Genomic DNA, 16,162 nt, shown 5'->3' on the forward strand with positions numbered 1-16,162 from the left:
GAATTCCAGTCGTACCTCGGATCCCGAACGCCTTGCGAGTCGAACGTTTCGGCTCCCGAACGCCGCAAACCCAGAAGCGAGTGTTCCGGTTTGCGAACGTTCTTTGGAACCCGAACGTCCGACGGGGCTTCCGATTGGAGCTTCCTGCAGCCAATCGGAAACCGCGCTTGGTTTCCGGATGTTTTTGAAGTCGAACGGACTTCCGGAATGGATTTCTGTTCGACTTCCGAGGTACCACTGCTTGGGGATCAGAGAATTCAGGATTCTGCCTCCAAGCAGTGGCGTTGCGTGGGGGGTGCAGGGGGGGCCGGCCGCACCGGGCGCAACATCTGGGGGTTAGGGTTAGGGGGCGCAAATCCACAGGTTAGGGGCGCAAATCCATGGGTTAGGGGGCGCAAATTACTTACCTTGCCCCGGGTGCTGACAACCCACGCTATGCCACTGCCTCCAAGTCCATTGTCTCCACTGGATATGGGCTAGAAATTTTCCCACGCTGACCTAAAGATGCTATCAGAGATGGATGGAGCTTTTTGAATGGACGGGAAAAGTATAGGCAGCCTTCCCTTCTCTCTAAAAAAAATTAGTATTTTTTATTCTGTCCTGAGCAAATCCATCATCTGTTGCTTTCAATCAAGATCAAAAGTCGAAGCAAGCTCATTTCGCTCAAGTCTGATTGGCAGTGCAATATAGAAACTTATTTGGCAGGTCTGTGTGTCAAGGTATATTATGTATAAATTGGTCATCGCTGTAGTTTAATGGTGTATCTTTGCATACAGTGGTACCTCCGGTTAAGTACTTAATTCGTTCCAGAGGTCCGTACTTAACCTGAAACTGTTCTTAACCTGAAGCACCACTTTAGCTAATGGGGCCTCCTGCTGCTGCCGTGCCGCCAGAGCACTATTTCTGTTCTCAAACTGAAGCAAAGTTCTTAACCTGAGGTACTATTTCTGGGTTAGCGGAGTCTGTAACCTGAAGCGTATGTAACCTGAAGCGTATGTAACCTGAGGTACCACTGTATTCCTCAAAAGTGTGAATAGAATATCTTTTATCTCCTTTTTTTGGCTGAAAGGCCGAAGGATGGTTGCAAACAACAACAAATAAACTTTGACTGAAGATCGTTGCCGTAGCTACCAGGGGCGAAACCCTGAAATTAGATTAGAGAATATTAAGTCGCCAATGGGCTGCAACATCTTCTATTGGCAAGTTCTGGTGGGGATAATGCAGAGCAACTCCCCTTTGAAGGGGAAATAAACTTTGACAGGAAATAAACGTTGCTATCGTGAAGTTAAGGGTGCATTCGGAACACCTGGGAAATCAAAAAAGGAGAGAACTATTGCTTTGCAGACCGAAAGCTGCAATAGACGATAGGTTTGTCTAGTTGCCGCTTTAGCTGCTTGGACTTCAGAGCACGTGCAGAATTCCTGACCCTCTTAGTCTCCTTTCTCCACCCCCGTTCTTCTCGGCAGTTTGCTCCGAGGAGCCGATGAGATCGGTTTGCGGAAGCCTGTGAAAGCAGAGTTCGGAGGCGGAATGCGGAGCTTCTCCTGCGAGGAAGATTACATCTACGAGAACATCGAAAACGAACTTTATTTTTTCACTTCTCAGGTGGGTGCTGCCCCCAGGACTAGGCTGTGTGGCTTGTGATACCGTATTTTTTGCTCCATAAGACGCACCTAGTTTTTAGAGGAGGAAAACAAGAAAAAAAATATTCTGAACAAAACAGTGGATGTATGATTTTTGTGGTTCATGCTGTGGTCCCAGACATGTGATCTGACAGTGAATTTGGGGTGACCCAGTGCAAAAATCCTGAGGATCCATGTGGATCCGTGCTTTGTAACCACATTTTTGCACCATTGCAGCCCCAGGAAACAGTAGATGCCTGATTTTTTTTGGTGCAGGCTGTAGCCATGGACATGCTATGTGATCTGTTGGTGAATTTGGGGTGACCCAATGTAAAAATCCTGTAAAAAGTCCGATGGAACAGTCGCCACCCGCTTTGTAATGTTTCTTAAAAGATCTGTAGGTGCCAAGACCCAGTTGTGGCTCGAAGGGTGTGGGGCTGGTGCATAGCTGTCAACTGTCCCTTATTTGGCGGGACAGTCCCTTATCCCAGCGCCGTGTCCCGCTGCTGTCCCTTATTGACGATGTCCCTTAAATTTCCCGGGTTTCAAAGGAAGCAGCTCCTCTCCCTCCCTCCCTCCCTGCCGGCCAGGGAGGAGGGAGGCTCCAACTGTGTTGCTTGGCTGCGTTGCTCACCCAATAAGGAGTCTAAGAACGACGGGGGGGTGGAGCTTGCATGCCTTGTGCCAATCAAATCGGCCGCGTTGCCTGGGGACTCGCCTTTGCTCAGCGCTTCCCAGCGGAGAGGTGACGGTGGTTTTCCTTGCTGCATCCACTTTGCCGGGTTGCTGCGCTGTGGGAACCACCGCTTGAGGCTTCGTTTGGCTGCTGGCTGGGCTTTCTGCCTTTGGCTCGGAGGGGCTCAGAAGTTGAACATACCTGTGCTTGGAAAATCCCTTATTTTGGCTGCTGATCCCTTATTTTCGAGGCTGCTGGTCCCTTATTTTCAAATCTGTTAGTTGACAGCTAGGGGCTGGTGACCCCGGGTGGTCCGTTCACTGCTTTCCCCTCTCTCCTCTTTCAGGAACGTCAGAGCATCATCAGGTATTGGCTGGAGAATCTGCGAGCCAAACAGGGCGAGGCTCTGCACAATATCCACTTCCTGGAAGGCCAGCCAATCGGTGAGTGGGGATTGGGGCCAGAAGGCGGGGCATGTGGAGCGGCGTCTGTCTGTCTGTCTGTCTGTCTGTCTGAAGAGTTGAACTGAGATTTGTTTTTTTTTTATAAAATATTTGTTAAAGTTTCACAAATTATACAAACAAACACAAACAAAAAAAAAGAACAAGTATAATTTCAAACCCTTATTTTCTTATGACTTACTTCTCCGAACTCCTCATACCTCCCCTTTCTGCATTCCAATTTCAAATTTTAATTCAGCAAATCCTCACCCTTAAATTTATCTAATTTTTAACCTTTCGTTTCTTTTAACTTAATCCTTACAACTGTAATCCACTTAATTTCTAAACCAGCATCATTCTAACATTCATTAATTTTACAGTGTTTCTTAAGATAGTTCTTAAATTTCTTCCAATCTTCTTCCGCCGTCTCTTTTCCCTGGTCTCGGATTCTGCCGGTCATTTCTGCCATGAACTGAGATTTGTTCGCTGTCCGAACAACCGAACAGAATCCTTTGCTGGGCCTTTTGAATTTTGGAGAGTTTCCCATTTTGCTTTTGAAATTCAGCGGCGTTTTAAACTATAGAGCCTAGGACGTGCCGATCAGAAGGTCGGCGGTTCGAATTCCCGCAATGACGGAGTGAGCTCCCGTTGCTCAGTCCCTGCTCCTGCCAACCTAGCAGTTCGAAAGCACTTCAAAGTGCAAGTAGATAAATAGGTACCACTCTGGTGGGAAGGTAAACGATGTTTCCGTGCGCTGCTCTGGTTTGCCAGAAGCGGCTTAGTCATGCTGGCCACATGACCCAGAAGCTGTACGCCGGCTCCCTCGGCCAGTAAAGCGAGATGAGCATCGCAACCCCAGAGTCAGCCACGACTGGACCTAATGGTCAGGGGTCCCTTTACCTTCACATTACATAAAATAACCAACCAAGAAATAAAGCTCAGTTTAAAGTCAGTAAACACAAACCAGTGACGAGCCCAACCAGAAGAAGGAAACATAACATGGCCATTGTCGTCCTTCTGCCACATCCTTCTAGTTCACCCGTTTGGCAGAAACTTGCTGAGGGAGGTACCACTTCTGAGGAGGGGGCTAGGCCTGCCCACCCACCCCAAAAGCTCATTCCACTCTTGGGGTCCGGCAGGGCAAAGTAGGTCTGTTTTTAAACTTTTAAATTGCAAAGGACTAGTGGCGCTGTGGGTTAAACCACAGAGCCTAGGACTTGTCGATCAGAAGGTCGGCGGTTCGAATCCCTGTGACGGAGTGAGCTCCCGTTGCTCGGTCCCTGCTCCTGCCAACCTAGCAGTTCAAAAGCACGTCAAAGTGCTAGTAGATAAATAGGTACCGCTCCGGCGGGAAGGTAAACGGCGTTTCCGTGCGCTGCTCTGGTTCGCCAGAAGCGGCTTAGTCCTGCTGGCCACATGGCCCGGAAGCTGTACACCGGCTCCCTCGGCCAATAAAGCGAGATGAGCACCACAACCCCAGAGTCGGTCACGACTGGACCTTATAGTCAGGGGTCCCTCTACCTTTACCTACAGCTTTGGTAGCTGCTGTTGGCGCATCCAGGGTCGAAGGGTGGGTGTGTGGCACCCCTGCTCCGCTTAACTCTTGCGCCCCACTTTCTTTTCTCCGCAGTTCCCGAGTTGGCTGCCCGTGGCATTCTCCAGCAGGTCTTCCCCATCCACGAGCAACGGATCCTCAACCGGCTGATGAAATCGTGGGTACAAGCCATTTGCGAACCGCAACCTTTGGGTATGCAATTCCGACCTTCCCTGTCTCCCTCCTGTTCTGAGAACACTTGGGGGGGCACAGGTTCCCCTCCCTGCCCCTGATCTAAGGAGAGACATTCCCCCCCCCCCAGGGACGCGGGGGGTGCTGTGGTCTAAACCACTGAGCCTCTTGGGCTTGCCGATCGGAAGGTCAGCGGTTCGAATCCCCGTGGTGGGGTGAGCTCCCGTTGCTCCGTCCCAGCTCCTGCCAACCTAGCACTTCGAAAGCACGCCAGCGCAAGTAGATAAATAGGTACCACTGCAGCGGGAAAGTAAACAGCATTTCCGTGCGCTCTGGTTTCCGTCACGGTGTCCTGTTGCGCCAGAAGCAGTTTAGTCCTGCTGGCCACACGACCCGGAAAGCTGTCTGCGGACAAACGCCGGCTCCCTCGGCCTGAAAGCGAGATGAGCGTCACAACCTCATAGTCGCCTTTGACTGGACTTAACCGTCCAGGGGTCCTTTACCTTTTACCTTTTACACCTTTAGGCGCCAGGCAAAAATGTTCTTCTTCAACCAGGCTTTTGGCTGATTGCCCTTCGAATGTGTTTAGTTTGGGGTGGGGAGAATTGTTTTGTTGTTTTTAACTACTTATTTGTGTTTTTATCTTGCGCTTTTAACTGGCCAGAGATCTTTTGATGAAGGGCGGTGTAATAATAATAATAATAATAATAATAATAATAATAATAATAATAATAATATGCAGTGCTTTTTTCTTGGGGGGGGGGCGCAGCAGTACGCCTACCCTTAAACATTTTGTGAATCTTTGTACTTTTGTCCATTTGCTGTATTTATTTTCCCCCATTTGAACTATAAAATGGTTATTTTCTTGAGTTGAAATGAGAGTTCCCCTAAACCTTTTTTTAAGAAAAAAAGCACTGATAATAAGAATAATATCTTCTCCATTCCTGAGCAAAAAGAGAAGTGTGTACCCTTCGTCATGCAGGAATGCGTCTTTGAAATAAGAGAACAGGGTGGGCAGTATATTAACAACAACAACAATTGTTATACCTGAAGGAGCGTCTCCACCCCCATCGTTCTGCCCGGATGCTGAGGTCCAGCTCCGAGGGCCTTCTGGCGGTTCCCTCATTGCGAGAAGCTAAGTTACAAGGAACCAGGCAGAGGGCCTTCTCGGTGGTGGCACCCTCCCTGTGTAACGCCCTCCCACCAGATGTCAAAGAGAAAAATAACTACCAAACTTTTAGAAGACATCTGAAGGCAGCCCTGTTTCGGGAAGCTTTTAATGTTTAATAAGTTATTGCATTTTAGTGTTCTGTTGGAAGCCGCCCAGAGTGGCTGGGGAAACCCTTACTTTCTATAACCACAACATTTTAACACTCATTAATTTTACAATATTTCTTAAGATAAATTTTAAATTTCTTCCAATCTTCCTTGATATTGTACGTGGACAAGATACAAGGTCCAGCCAGGGTCTGATTTCCTTGCCCCTTGCCACCCCCAGATGATATCTGTGACTACTTTGGTGTGAAAATCGCCATGTATTTCGCGTGGCTGGGCTTCTACACGTCGGCCATGGTTTACCCGGCTGTCTTCGGCTCCCTTCTCTACACCTTCACGGAGAACGATCAGGTGAGGACGGGTTACCTATAGAACGGGGGGGGGGGGGGAGAGAGAGTAAAATAACAAGGGAGGCAGGGCCGGATTTCGGTTTGATGCGGCCCTCAGCTCCTGAAGGTAATTGGGCCCTTTATATGTCCAGCTGTCCTTTGTCAACAACAAATTGCCGCTGTGTTTTTGTGTTGAATATAGGCAGGCATAGGCAAATTCGGCCCTCCAGATGTTTTGAGACTACAGTTCCCATCATCCCTGACCACTGGTCCTGTTAGCTAGGGATGATGGGATTTGTAGTCCCAAAACATCTGGAGGGCCAAGTTTGCCTATGCCTGCTATATGGTAATTTATGGACCTAAATGGGTATCTAAAGCCATTTGCACATAGCAAAATATGTATTTTATCAAAGCAATTGTTGAACTGAAATACAAAGAAGAAGAAGTATATATGAATAGTGAAATACAGTGAAGAAGAAGTATATGAATAGTGGAATAGTTATTAAGCTCTAACTTAAAATGATTTTTGTATTCATAGCAAATTTAATGATGCAAACACATTGGCGTTTGGCAAGAACAAAAGTTGCTTTAGAAACACGGTTTACAAAAACTCATAATCTAGTCTCTAGAATCTTGCTATAACATGAAATAATAATAGGTGTAAATATTTGATGCAAACTACTAATCATTAGGGACGCGGGTGGCGCTGTGGTCTAAACCACAGATCCTAGGGTTTGCCGATCAGAAGGTTGGCGGTTCGAATCCCCGCGACGGGGTGAGCTCTCGTTGCTCGGTCCCTGCTCCTGCAAACCTAACAGTTCAAAAGCACCTAAAAGTGCAAGTAGATAAATAGGTACCGCTCCGGCGGGAAGGTAAACAGCGTATCCATGCACTGCTCTGGTTCGCCAGAAGCGGCTTAGTCCTGCTGGCCACATGACCCACAAGCTGTACTCCCTCGGCCGATAAAGCGAGCTGAGCGCCGCAACCCCAGAGTCGGCCGCGACTGGACCTAATGGTCAGGGGTCCCTTTACCTTTACCTTTATTCCCCCTCCAGACCAGCCGGGACGTCTGCTGTGTGATCTTCGCCATCTTCAATGTCATCTGGGCCACCCTGTTCCTGGAGGAGTGGAAGCGGCGGGGGGCCGAGTTCGCCTACAAGTGGGGTACCCTGGACACGCCGGCGGAGTCCATCGAGGAGCCGCGGCCGCAGTTCCGGGTCAGTGGCGGGGCCGGATCCAGCCCTGGGAACTGGGGCAGGGGAGAGAACGTTGTAGGGAAGCACAGATCATCCCCTCCCTCCCTTAAGAGAGAGGGTGTGGCCTAAGGAGTCTGCCGAGGGCCAGGTGGAAAGGCTCTGGGGGCCGCAAGCAACCCTCTGCTGCTGAGGTTCCTAAGGAGACCCTCAGGGGCCAGATAGAAAGGCTTCAGGGGCCGCAATCACCCCTCTGCTCCTGAGGTTCCTAAAGAGACCCTCCAGGGCCAGATAGAAAGGCTTTGGGGGCCACATTCACCCCTCTGCTCCTGAGGTTCCTAAAGAGACCCTCTAGGGCCAGATAGAAAGGCTTCAGGGGCCACATTCACCCCTGAGGTTCCTAAAGAGACCCTCAAGGGCTAGTTAGGAAGGCTCCAGGGGCCGCAATCACCCCTCTGCTCCTGAGGTTCCTAAAGAGGCCCTCAAGGGCCAGATAGAAAGGCTTCGGGAGCCACATCTACCCCTCTGCTCCTGAGGTTCCTAAAGAGACCCTCCAGGGCCAGATAGAAAGGTTTCGGGGGCCACATTCACCCCTCTTCTCCCGAGGTTCCTAAAGAGACCCCCCAGGGCCAGATAGAAAGGCTCCGGGGGCCGCATCCACCCCCCAGGGGCCTGAGCTCACCCTGCTGCAAGCGGACCCACAATCTTCCCTAGCTCCTCCGGGCAGGCAGCTCTCTGCGGCCGCCGCCTTGCTGACCCCTCTCCCCGCCCGCAGGGGGTGAAGCGCGTCAGCCCCGTCACCAACTCGGAGGAATTCTACTACCCGCCCTGGAAGCGGCTGCTCTTCCAGTGCCTGGTCAGCCTCCCGGTCTGCCTCTTCTGCCTCTCCTTCGTCTTCCTCGCCATGCTGGGCTGCTTCGAGCTACAGGTGAGCAGGGAAAGCCGGGCGTTTTCGGAGGGGAGGAAGTTTCCGCAGAAGGGAGAGACAGATTACGGGGTTGTCATTGTCATCATCATCCTTATTAATTCAACCTATCTGTTGCTTTCTTCTTATTTTTACAAGAAGTAACTGAATCCGTTTGAAGGGACGCGGGTGGCGCTGTGGGTTAAACCACAGAGCCTAGGACTTGCCGATCAGAAGGTCGGCGGTTCGAATCCCCGCGACGGGGTGAGCTCCTGTTCCTTCGTCCCTGCTCCTGCCAACCTAGCAGTTCGAAAGCACGTCAGAGTGCAAGTAGATAAATAGGTACCGCTCCGGCGGGAAGGTAAATGGTGTTTCCGTGCGCTGCTCTGGTTCAACAGAAGCGGCTTCGCCCTGCTGGCCACATGACCCGGAAGCTGTACGCCGGCTCCCTTGGCCAGTAAAGTGAGATGAGCGCCGCAACCCCAGAGTCGGCCACGACTGGACCTAATGGTCAGGGGTCCCTTTACCTTAACTGAATCCGTTTTGGTTTCTCTGGACAAATTTCTCAGCTTATTTATTTGTCATACACAATGGACCCTCCGGATACGAACTTAACTCTTTCCGGCGGTTCGTAAGTACCCCAAAAAGTTTGTATCCAGAGGCGCCGCTTCTGCGCACGTGCACGGTATTGGTTTTGATTGGCATTTCCAAGCAGCGAGTTTTTTTGGGGGGGGAGAACCTCCTCGTTGCCCTCCCTGCGCGAACCCCCGCTTTCTCTCTTCCCTCGCCAGGAATTTGTGCTGAGCATTAAGGAGCTGCCGCGCATCGTGCGTTTCCTGCCAAAAATTGTGCTGGCCGTCATCGTCACCGCCTGCGACGAAGTCTACAAGAAGATCGCCTACTGGCTGAATGACATGGGTGAATTCTTTGCGGGATCTGCCTTCCCTCCCTCTCTCCCTCCTTCCTTCCCTCCCTCCCTCCCTCCCTCCTTCCTTCCTTCCTTCCTTCCTTCCTTCCTTCCTTCCTTCCTTCCTTTCTTTCTTTCTCTTCCTTCCCTTCCTTCCTTCCTTCCTTCCTTCTTTCCTTTTTTCTTCCCTCCCTCCCTTCCTCCTTCCCTCCCTCCCTCCCTTTCTTTTCTCCCCTTCCTTCCTTCCTTCCTTCCTTCCTTCCTTCCTTCCTTCCCTCCCTCCCTCCCTCCCTCCCGTCTTTCTTTCTTTCTCTCTTTCTTTCTTTCTTTCTTTCTTTCTTTCTTTCTCCTTCCTTCCTTCCTTCCTTCTTTCCTTCCTTCCTTCCTTTTTTCTTCCCTCCCTCCCTTCCTCCTTCCCTCCCTCCCTCCCTTTCTTTTCTCCCCTTCCTTCCTCTTTCTTTCTTTCTTTCTTTCTTCCTTCCTTCCTTCCTTCCTTCCTTCCTTCCTTCCTTCCTTCCTTCCTTCCTTCCTTCTTCCCTTCCTTCCTTCCTTCCTTCCTTCCTTCCCTCCCTCCCTTGCTCCTCCCTCCCTCCCGTCTTTCTTTCTTTCTTTCTTTCTTTCTTTCTTTCTTTCTTTCTTTCTTCCTTCCTTCCTTCCTTCCTTCCTTCCTTCCTTCCTTCCCTCCCTCCCTCCCTCCCTCCCTCCCTCCCTCCCTCCCTCCTTTCCCTCCTTCCTTCCTTCCTTCCTTCCTTCCTTCCTTCCTTCCTTCTTTACTTCTTTTTTCCTTCCTTTTTTCCTTCTTGCCTCCCTCCCTCCCTCCCTCCTTTCCTTCCTTCCTTCCTTCCTTCCTTGAGATAGACATCCTAAACACGAAATTTCCTTTTCCTTGCAGAAAATTACCGCTTGCAGAGTGCCTACGAAAAACACCTCATCATCAAAATGGTCTTGGTGAGTTTGGGCTCCCCGGGTGCAACTGTTGGGCTGCCACATGTTTGTGGGAACGGTGGAGGGAGCCACTTATTTGCATGCAGAATATATCAGGTCCAGTCCCCGGAGAACCCCTGGGAACCTGGAGAACTGCTGCTGCCAGCCAGTGTTGACAGTTCTGGCCTCGGTGGACCCGATGGTCCAAGTCCGGTGCGTCAAACTAGTGGGTTTGACGGTTTGTCGGGACAGGAAGAGGAGCTTTCGATAGCCTGCTTGAAAACAGCTGGCTTCCCCATGCAGATAGAAGTGGGCTGTGTTGTCCTACTTCACCTGTTGGACAGCAGCCTGGGAAGCCCCAAGCTAGTAGGCTTGACAGTTTGTCGAGACAGCAAAAGGAGCCTTTGCTAACTGGCTTGGAACCGGCTGGCTTCCTCGCGGGTGGGAGGGCAGCTAGAAGTGGGCTGCCTTGTCCTACTTCACCTGTTGGAGAGCAGGCTGGGGGAGAGAGAGAGAGCAAAGGAGAAAGGAGGAGGCAGCACTACGTTTCCAAGCACAATTCAAAGACCTTGAAAGCCTTTAGCGGCCTCGGTCCGGTATACCTGAAGGAGCGTCTCCACTTCCATTGTTCTGCCTGGACACCGGGGTCCATCTCCCGAGGGTCTTCTGGCGGTTCCCTCCCTGCGAGAAGTGAGGTTGCAGGGAACCAGGCAGAGGGCCTTCTCGGTGGTGGCGCCCTCCCTGTGGAACGGCCTCCCGCCAGATGTCAAGGAAATAAAGAACTATCTGACTTTTAGAAGGCATCTGAAGGCAGCCCTGTTTAGGGAAGTTTGGAGAATCTATAGTTACGCCCGTCAGAGCACAACAGGAGTGTCTCTCAAGCAAGTTTACAGGAAATGTGTCTATCTAGCAAAAACACGAATGGTTGTTTTCGGCTGACTTTTAAACAGCCCACACTTAATGTAGCCTTCCCAAGTTATGTTAATCGGGGACAGACCCCAGGAGTTGGGGAGTGCAGTAAATATATATATATATAACATCTCCCCTCTCTCTTTTTCTCTAGTTTCAGTTTGTAAATTCATACCTAAGTCTTTTCTACATCGGATTCTACCTCAAAGACATGGACCGCCTCAAGGAGGTACGGGATTCGCGGGGCATAAAGAATAAAATTATTATTATTATTATTATTATTATTATTATTATTATTATTATTATTATTATTATTATTATTATGTCACAGTGCCCGAAGCTGTGAGGCCCGGGGAAGAGGGTGGGAACCCTCCATTTTAGTTTCTCTAGCTTTCCTCACTTCGCTCCTCCTGGATTCCATCTTCCACCTTCCCATTTCAGTCTGTGAATCAAGTACCGTATTTTTCGCTCTATAAGACGCACCAGACCACAAGACGCACCTAGTTTTTGGAGGAGGAAAACAAGAAAAAAAATATTCTGAATCTCAGAAGCCAGAACAGCAAGAGGGATCGCTGCGCAGCGAAAGCAGCAATCCCTCTTGCTGTTCTGGCTTCAGGGATAGCTGCGCAGCCTGCATTCGCTCCATAAGACGCACACACATTTCCCCTTACTTTTTAGGAGGGGAAAAGTGAGTCTTATAGAGCAAAAAATATGGTATTTTAAAAAGTCATTGTGAAAGCTAACCCTAATACTCACATTCCCATATTCTGCAATTTGGCCCAAGCACCTGCAAGCCCGTTTGCCTGACAGAGCAAATTTGTGTGTGTGAATTGCACCAATATATGCCTTTTTAATGAACACTCCCCCCTGATACCACCCGCCCCCATTGGAGAACCAAATTGCAAAATTCAGAAAAGTGCCAATTTCAAACAATTGCAGCATTTCGGTCCCCTCCTTGTTTTGAGAAGAGGCAACCCGGGTAGGTTGTGCAAACGGAACCAAATTTCTTCCCATCCCCTTAAGGTAAAGGTAAAGGGGTCCCTGACCATTAGGTCCAGTTGCGGCCGACTCTGGGGTTGCAGCGCTCATCTTGCTTTACTGGCCGAGGGAGCCGGCGTACAGCTTCCGGGTCATGTGGCCAGCATGACTAAGCCGCTTCTGGCGAACCAGAGCAGCGCACGGAAACACTGTTTACCTTCCCGCCGGAGTGGTACCTATTTATCTACTTGTAATTGACGTGCTTTCGAACTGCTAGGTTGGCAGGAGCAGGGACCGAGCAACGGGAGTTCACCCCGTCGCGGGGATTCGAACCGCCGACCTTCTGATCGGCAAGCCCTAGGCTCTGTGGTTTAACCCACAGCGTCACCCGCATCCCTTCCCATCCCCTAAGCATCCGCCAATTCCTGCTTTTATCGCTGTTCCTCCGCCGCGAGCTGTAATAAGAGCATTCCAGCTTTCCGCTCACTCCCCGGCGGACGCAGAGCCAACAATTACACCAGAAATCCACTTTGGGGAGGTCCAAGAAAATGCATAGAGGGGGACACTATCGAAGGGCTACTAGCCACAGCAGAGGTGTCCTCCGAGCACTGCTGGAGACAGTAAATGCCTCTGTTTCCTTGGGGAACCACAAGAGGGGGAAATTTCTGCCCTTGTCCTCAGGCCCTGCTCAGGGGGCTTCCCTCTGGGGGGGGGAGCATCTAGGTGACTGTGAGGATCAGAATCTGGACTTAGATGGCTCCCCTTTGGCCCGATCCGGCTGCAGAACATGCCTTCGTTTCCTTTGAAGAGATGGGTTTCTCATTTCTTCTGCTATCCGGATAGCAGAAGGCACTTGCGTGGTCAGTCCACAGCAAGTCCAAAGAAATGAGAAATTTCATGCAGTATACAGTGGTGCCTCGCAAGACGAAATTAATTCGTTCCGCAAGTTTTTTCTTCTTGCGAGTTTTTCGTCTTGCGAAGCACGGTTTCCCATAGGAATGCATTGAAAATCAATCAATGCGTTCCTATGGAGACCGTCCGGGGACAGAGGGGACCTGTTTTAAAGCAAGGGAAGGGGCAGCGGGGAGAATCGCTTCTCCCCGTTGCCGCCCCTTGGTTCAAAAGGGGTCCGGGGTGCGGGGGCAAGCTTTGTTTTGTGAAGCAAGCCCATAGGGAAATTCGTCTTGCGAAGCAACTCGAAAACGAAAAAACCTTTCGTCTTGCGAGTTTTTCGTCTCACGAGGTGTTCATCTTGCGGGGCACCACTGTATATATCCTCCAGGCATCCCCTTCCCCAGGAATCCAACCACGTCAGCTTGTACACGCAGGTTGACACACAGGTGTTCCTGCTTTGGTACTCTTAACCATAAAAGGGTGTTCCTCTCCCTGTACTCTTGACCATAAAAGGGTATTCCTGTTCCAGCACTCTTATCTTGGGGTAAGAAGGTCACCAACTCTCCTGGCGCTGTTCCCGGACTAGGCCTGTGCGTCAGAGTGTGGTCGGATGTAAGATAAGACCCAGACATGCAATCCCTGCTCCACTGGAACAGCCAAGGCCATTCATTGCCGTCATGGACTGATAAGGGAGAGGGCATTGAGCACTTGTTTATACAGCTTGGTTTTCTGTTTATACATCGATTCAAGCTCAAGCTTCCTGAGCTTGAAAAGCTCAAGTTAATGCATGTTAGAAGTGCTCCCTTGGAGGAGGAAAATGGGGATTTTGGGTCAGTTTCAAACTGACTGCACAGAAACCCATTCCTTCATTTTCGGTTCCTAAATGGAGCCTCCATGGGCAGGGGCAGTTTAACTTTGCCTGGCAGAACCCCCCCCCCGAACGTGAACCCGACAGGCGTCCATCAGCGTCTTAAAGAACCCAGCATGGGTTGCCAGCCACTTCGAACCCTTCATCTTCCCGTTTCATTGCATCGTTTTTTGGTTCGGTTTTGATTTTGCATTTTCTCTCTCTGTGTGTGTGTCTCTCTCTCCCCCTCTGTCCGTCTGTCGGCCCTCCGCCTTCCTCAGCTCCTGCTCATCTTTTCCCTCTTCCAAAGCCTCGTGCGTCAACTCAGAGACGCCCTCCTTCCCACCGTCATTCTCCAATTCCACCTCTGCCTCATCTCCTTTAAGGGTCTCCTGAGCTTCTGTTGGCAGCTGGCTGTCTCCAAAGTAGGAGCGCTGGGCTGGGGTCTTGGGGGGAGCAGAAAAGGCAGAGGGATGGAGTGGGAAGCCTGGGAGAAAGACCTGATTTTTTATCTCATATTGGTTGGCCTGTGCTGTTACGGGAACGTGCCTAGGGCCCAAGGGTCAAGGGTCGTGCCGTTCGAGACCCCGACAACGTCTTGCACGAGGGAGACATGGGCACCCGTTCCCCTATCTAGGAGGCAGCTTACAGCTCGCTCCCAAAGGCGGCAGCAATGCTCCCAAACCTGGACGGTTTGGAGGGAGTAAAGGTAAAGGGACCCCGGGCCATTAGGTCCAGTCGTGGCCGACTCTGGGGTTGCGGTGCTCATCTCGCTTTACTGTCCGAGGGAGCTGGCGTACAGCTTCCGGGTCATGTGGCCAGCAGGACTAAGCCACTTCTGGCGAACCAGAGCAGCACACAGAAACGCCGTTCACCTTCCTGCCGGAGTGGTACCTATTTATCTACTTGCACATTGACATGCTTTTGAACTGCTAGGTTGGCAGGAGCAGGGACAGAGCAACGGGAGCTCACCCCGTCGCAGGGATTCGAACCGCTGACCTTCTGATCGGCAAGCCCTAGGCTCTGTGGTTTAACCCACAGCGCCACACGCATCCCTTCTTGGAGGGAGTCAATATCTCCAAATAGTCGCAAGGTATCACGAGCGAGGAGCGAGAGGATGTTTGTGCGTTCCCTTCCTGATTTTAGGGTTCCCATTGGGAGGATGGGGTTGGTTCATTTGGTTAGATTTAGGTAGGCCGAACTCAGCTGCCTAGGGGCTCTGCTTACGGTTCCTAAATGGAGCCTCCATGGACATGGCCAGTCTACCTTAGAACAAAAGTGGGAGAAGGCTGTAGCTTTCTAGGGACTTCCCTCTTTGGGGGGGGGGTCTGCTTGGCCGCTTATGAAGACAGGAGTCTAGGCTTGGTTGGCCTCCTTGGGCTTGCCCCAGCTCCCGCTGCAAGGCTCCTCTTAAGTTAGAATCGTAGTGTTGGAAAGGACCCCCTGGGGGTCGTCAAATCCACACACCCCTGCAGTGCAGGAATTTCAGCACAAGCATCCGGGTCAGGTGGCCACCCAAGGAAAGACGTTCTCAAGGTTGTCCTTTCCCTGACCAGCCTCCTTCTTCTCACGTCCCTCCCAACAGATGCTGGCGACTCTCCTCATCACCCGCCAGTTTCTGCAGAACGTGAAGGAGGTCTCCCAGCCGCACCTCTACAGCAAATTCAAGCGCGGGGATCTGAGCACGCAGAACTTCCGAGAGGCGGCCCAGACTATTCTGCGCCTGCTGGCCCAGAAGTGTGCCCCGGCCAGGCCCCGCGGAGCCCACCACCGGGGTCCCCGGCACGGCGGGGACCCCCCAGCCGGCCACGGCCCAGAGGCGGCCGAGGGTCCGGAGGGGGCTCCCCGCGGGGAGAAGAAATGTCTCAACGGCGGCTGCGGCGTCCCTGAGGAAGAGGATGAGGAGAGGAAGGACTCAGACTCGGAGGACGAGAGCATCATCGACTGCGGGCTGAAGTTGAAGAAGGTGAGCTTCATAGAGAAGGCTGACCGCAAGGCCGGCGACCCGGGTCTGGAGGAAGGGGCCAGCTTCCTGGAGGAAGGCAGCCCCACCATGGTGGAGAAAGGCATGGACCCGGCCTCCGTCTTCGAGCTGTGCGAGGACGACGACGAGAGCGACGGGGCCTCCGGGAGCCCCCTGCGGGGAGCGCCGGAAGCCAAGGAGCCGGCCGTGACCATGAGGGCCCGGAGGCCACGGGGCGCCAGGAACCCCTTGGAAGAGGGCGAGGAAGGCGAGGAGGGAGAGGAAGGGCGGAAGTCCAGCAGGAGCTCCTGGATCGACCCGCCGGAGGAGGTCTTCGCCGCCCAGCTGGCCCAGGCCGAGGTGGAGAGCTGCATGAAGAAATACGAGGTGAGGCAGCCAGCATCCGGGGCAGCGCAGAGGAGGAGGACGGAAGGAAGGCACATCGGGGTGAAGCACGGGGGGATGGACAATTTGGATCCAGGGACCACGCATTTGCTCCATAAGACGCACAGACATTTCCCCTTACTTTTTAGGAGGAAAAAAGTGCGTCTTATGGAGCGAAAAATACGGTAAGT

At 51.7% G+C, this 16,162-nt stretch overlaps 1 protein-coding gene across 3 annotated transcripts in view; it reads left to right on the forward strand.

The window, feature by feature from the left end:
* Positions 1-16,162, forward strand: part of ANO8 (anoctamin 8) — a 42,919-nt gene that overhangs the window by 15,358 nt on the left and 11,399 nt on the right. For 2 of the 3 annotated variants that reach the window (XM_081177626.1, XM_081177628.1), the window contains exons 4-14: positions 1,467-1,605; positions 2,645-2,741; positions 4,369-4,485; positions 5,963-6,090; positions 7,124-7,285; positions 8,037-8,189; positions 8,957-9,083; positions 9,965-10,020; positions 11,060-11,134; positions 13,906-14,049; positions 15,210-15,974. In XM_081177626.1, the coding sequence (XP_081033752.1) occupies positions 1,467-1,605; positions 2,645-2,741; positions 4,369-4,485; positions 5,963-6,090; positions 7,124-7,285; positions 8,037-8,189; positions 8,957-9,083; positions 9,965-10,020; positions 11,060-11,134; positions 13,906-14,049; positions 15,210-15,974 (1,963 nt within the window). The remainder of the gene's footprint in view (positions 1-1,466; positions 1,606-2,644; positions 2,742-4,368; positions 4,486-5,962; positions 6,091-7,123; positions 7,286-8,036; positions 8,190-8,956; positions 9,084-9,964; positions 10,021-11,059; positions 11,135-13,905; positions 14,050-15,209; positions 15,975-16,162) is intronic. The other variant, XM_081177627.1, reaches the window with a different exon arrangement.

The sequence above is a fragment of the Podarcis bocagei genome (genome assembly GCF_964188305.1).
Source record: "Podarcis bocagei genome assembly, chromosome: 18".
NCBI classification, from domain to species: domain Eukaryota; kingdom Metazoa; phylum Chordata; class Lepidosauria; order Squamata; family Lacertidae; genus Podarcis; species Podarcis bocagei.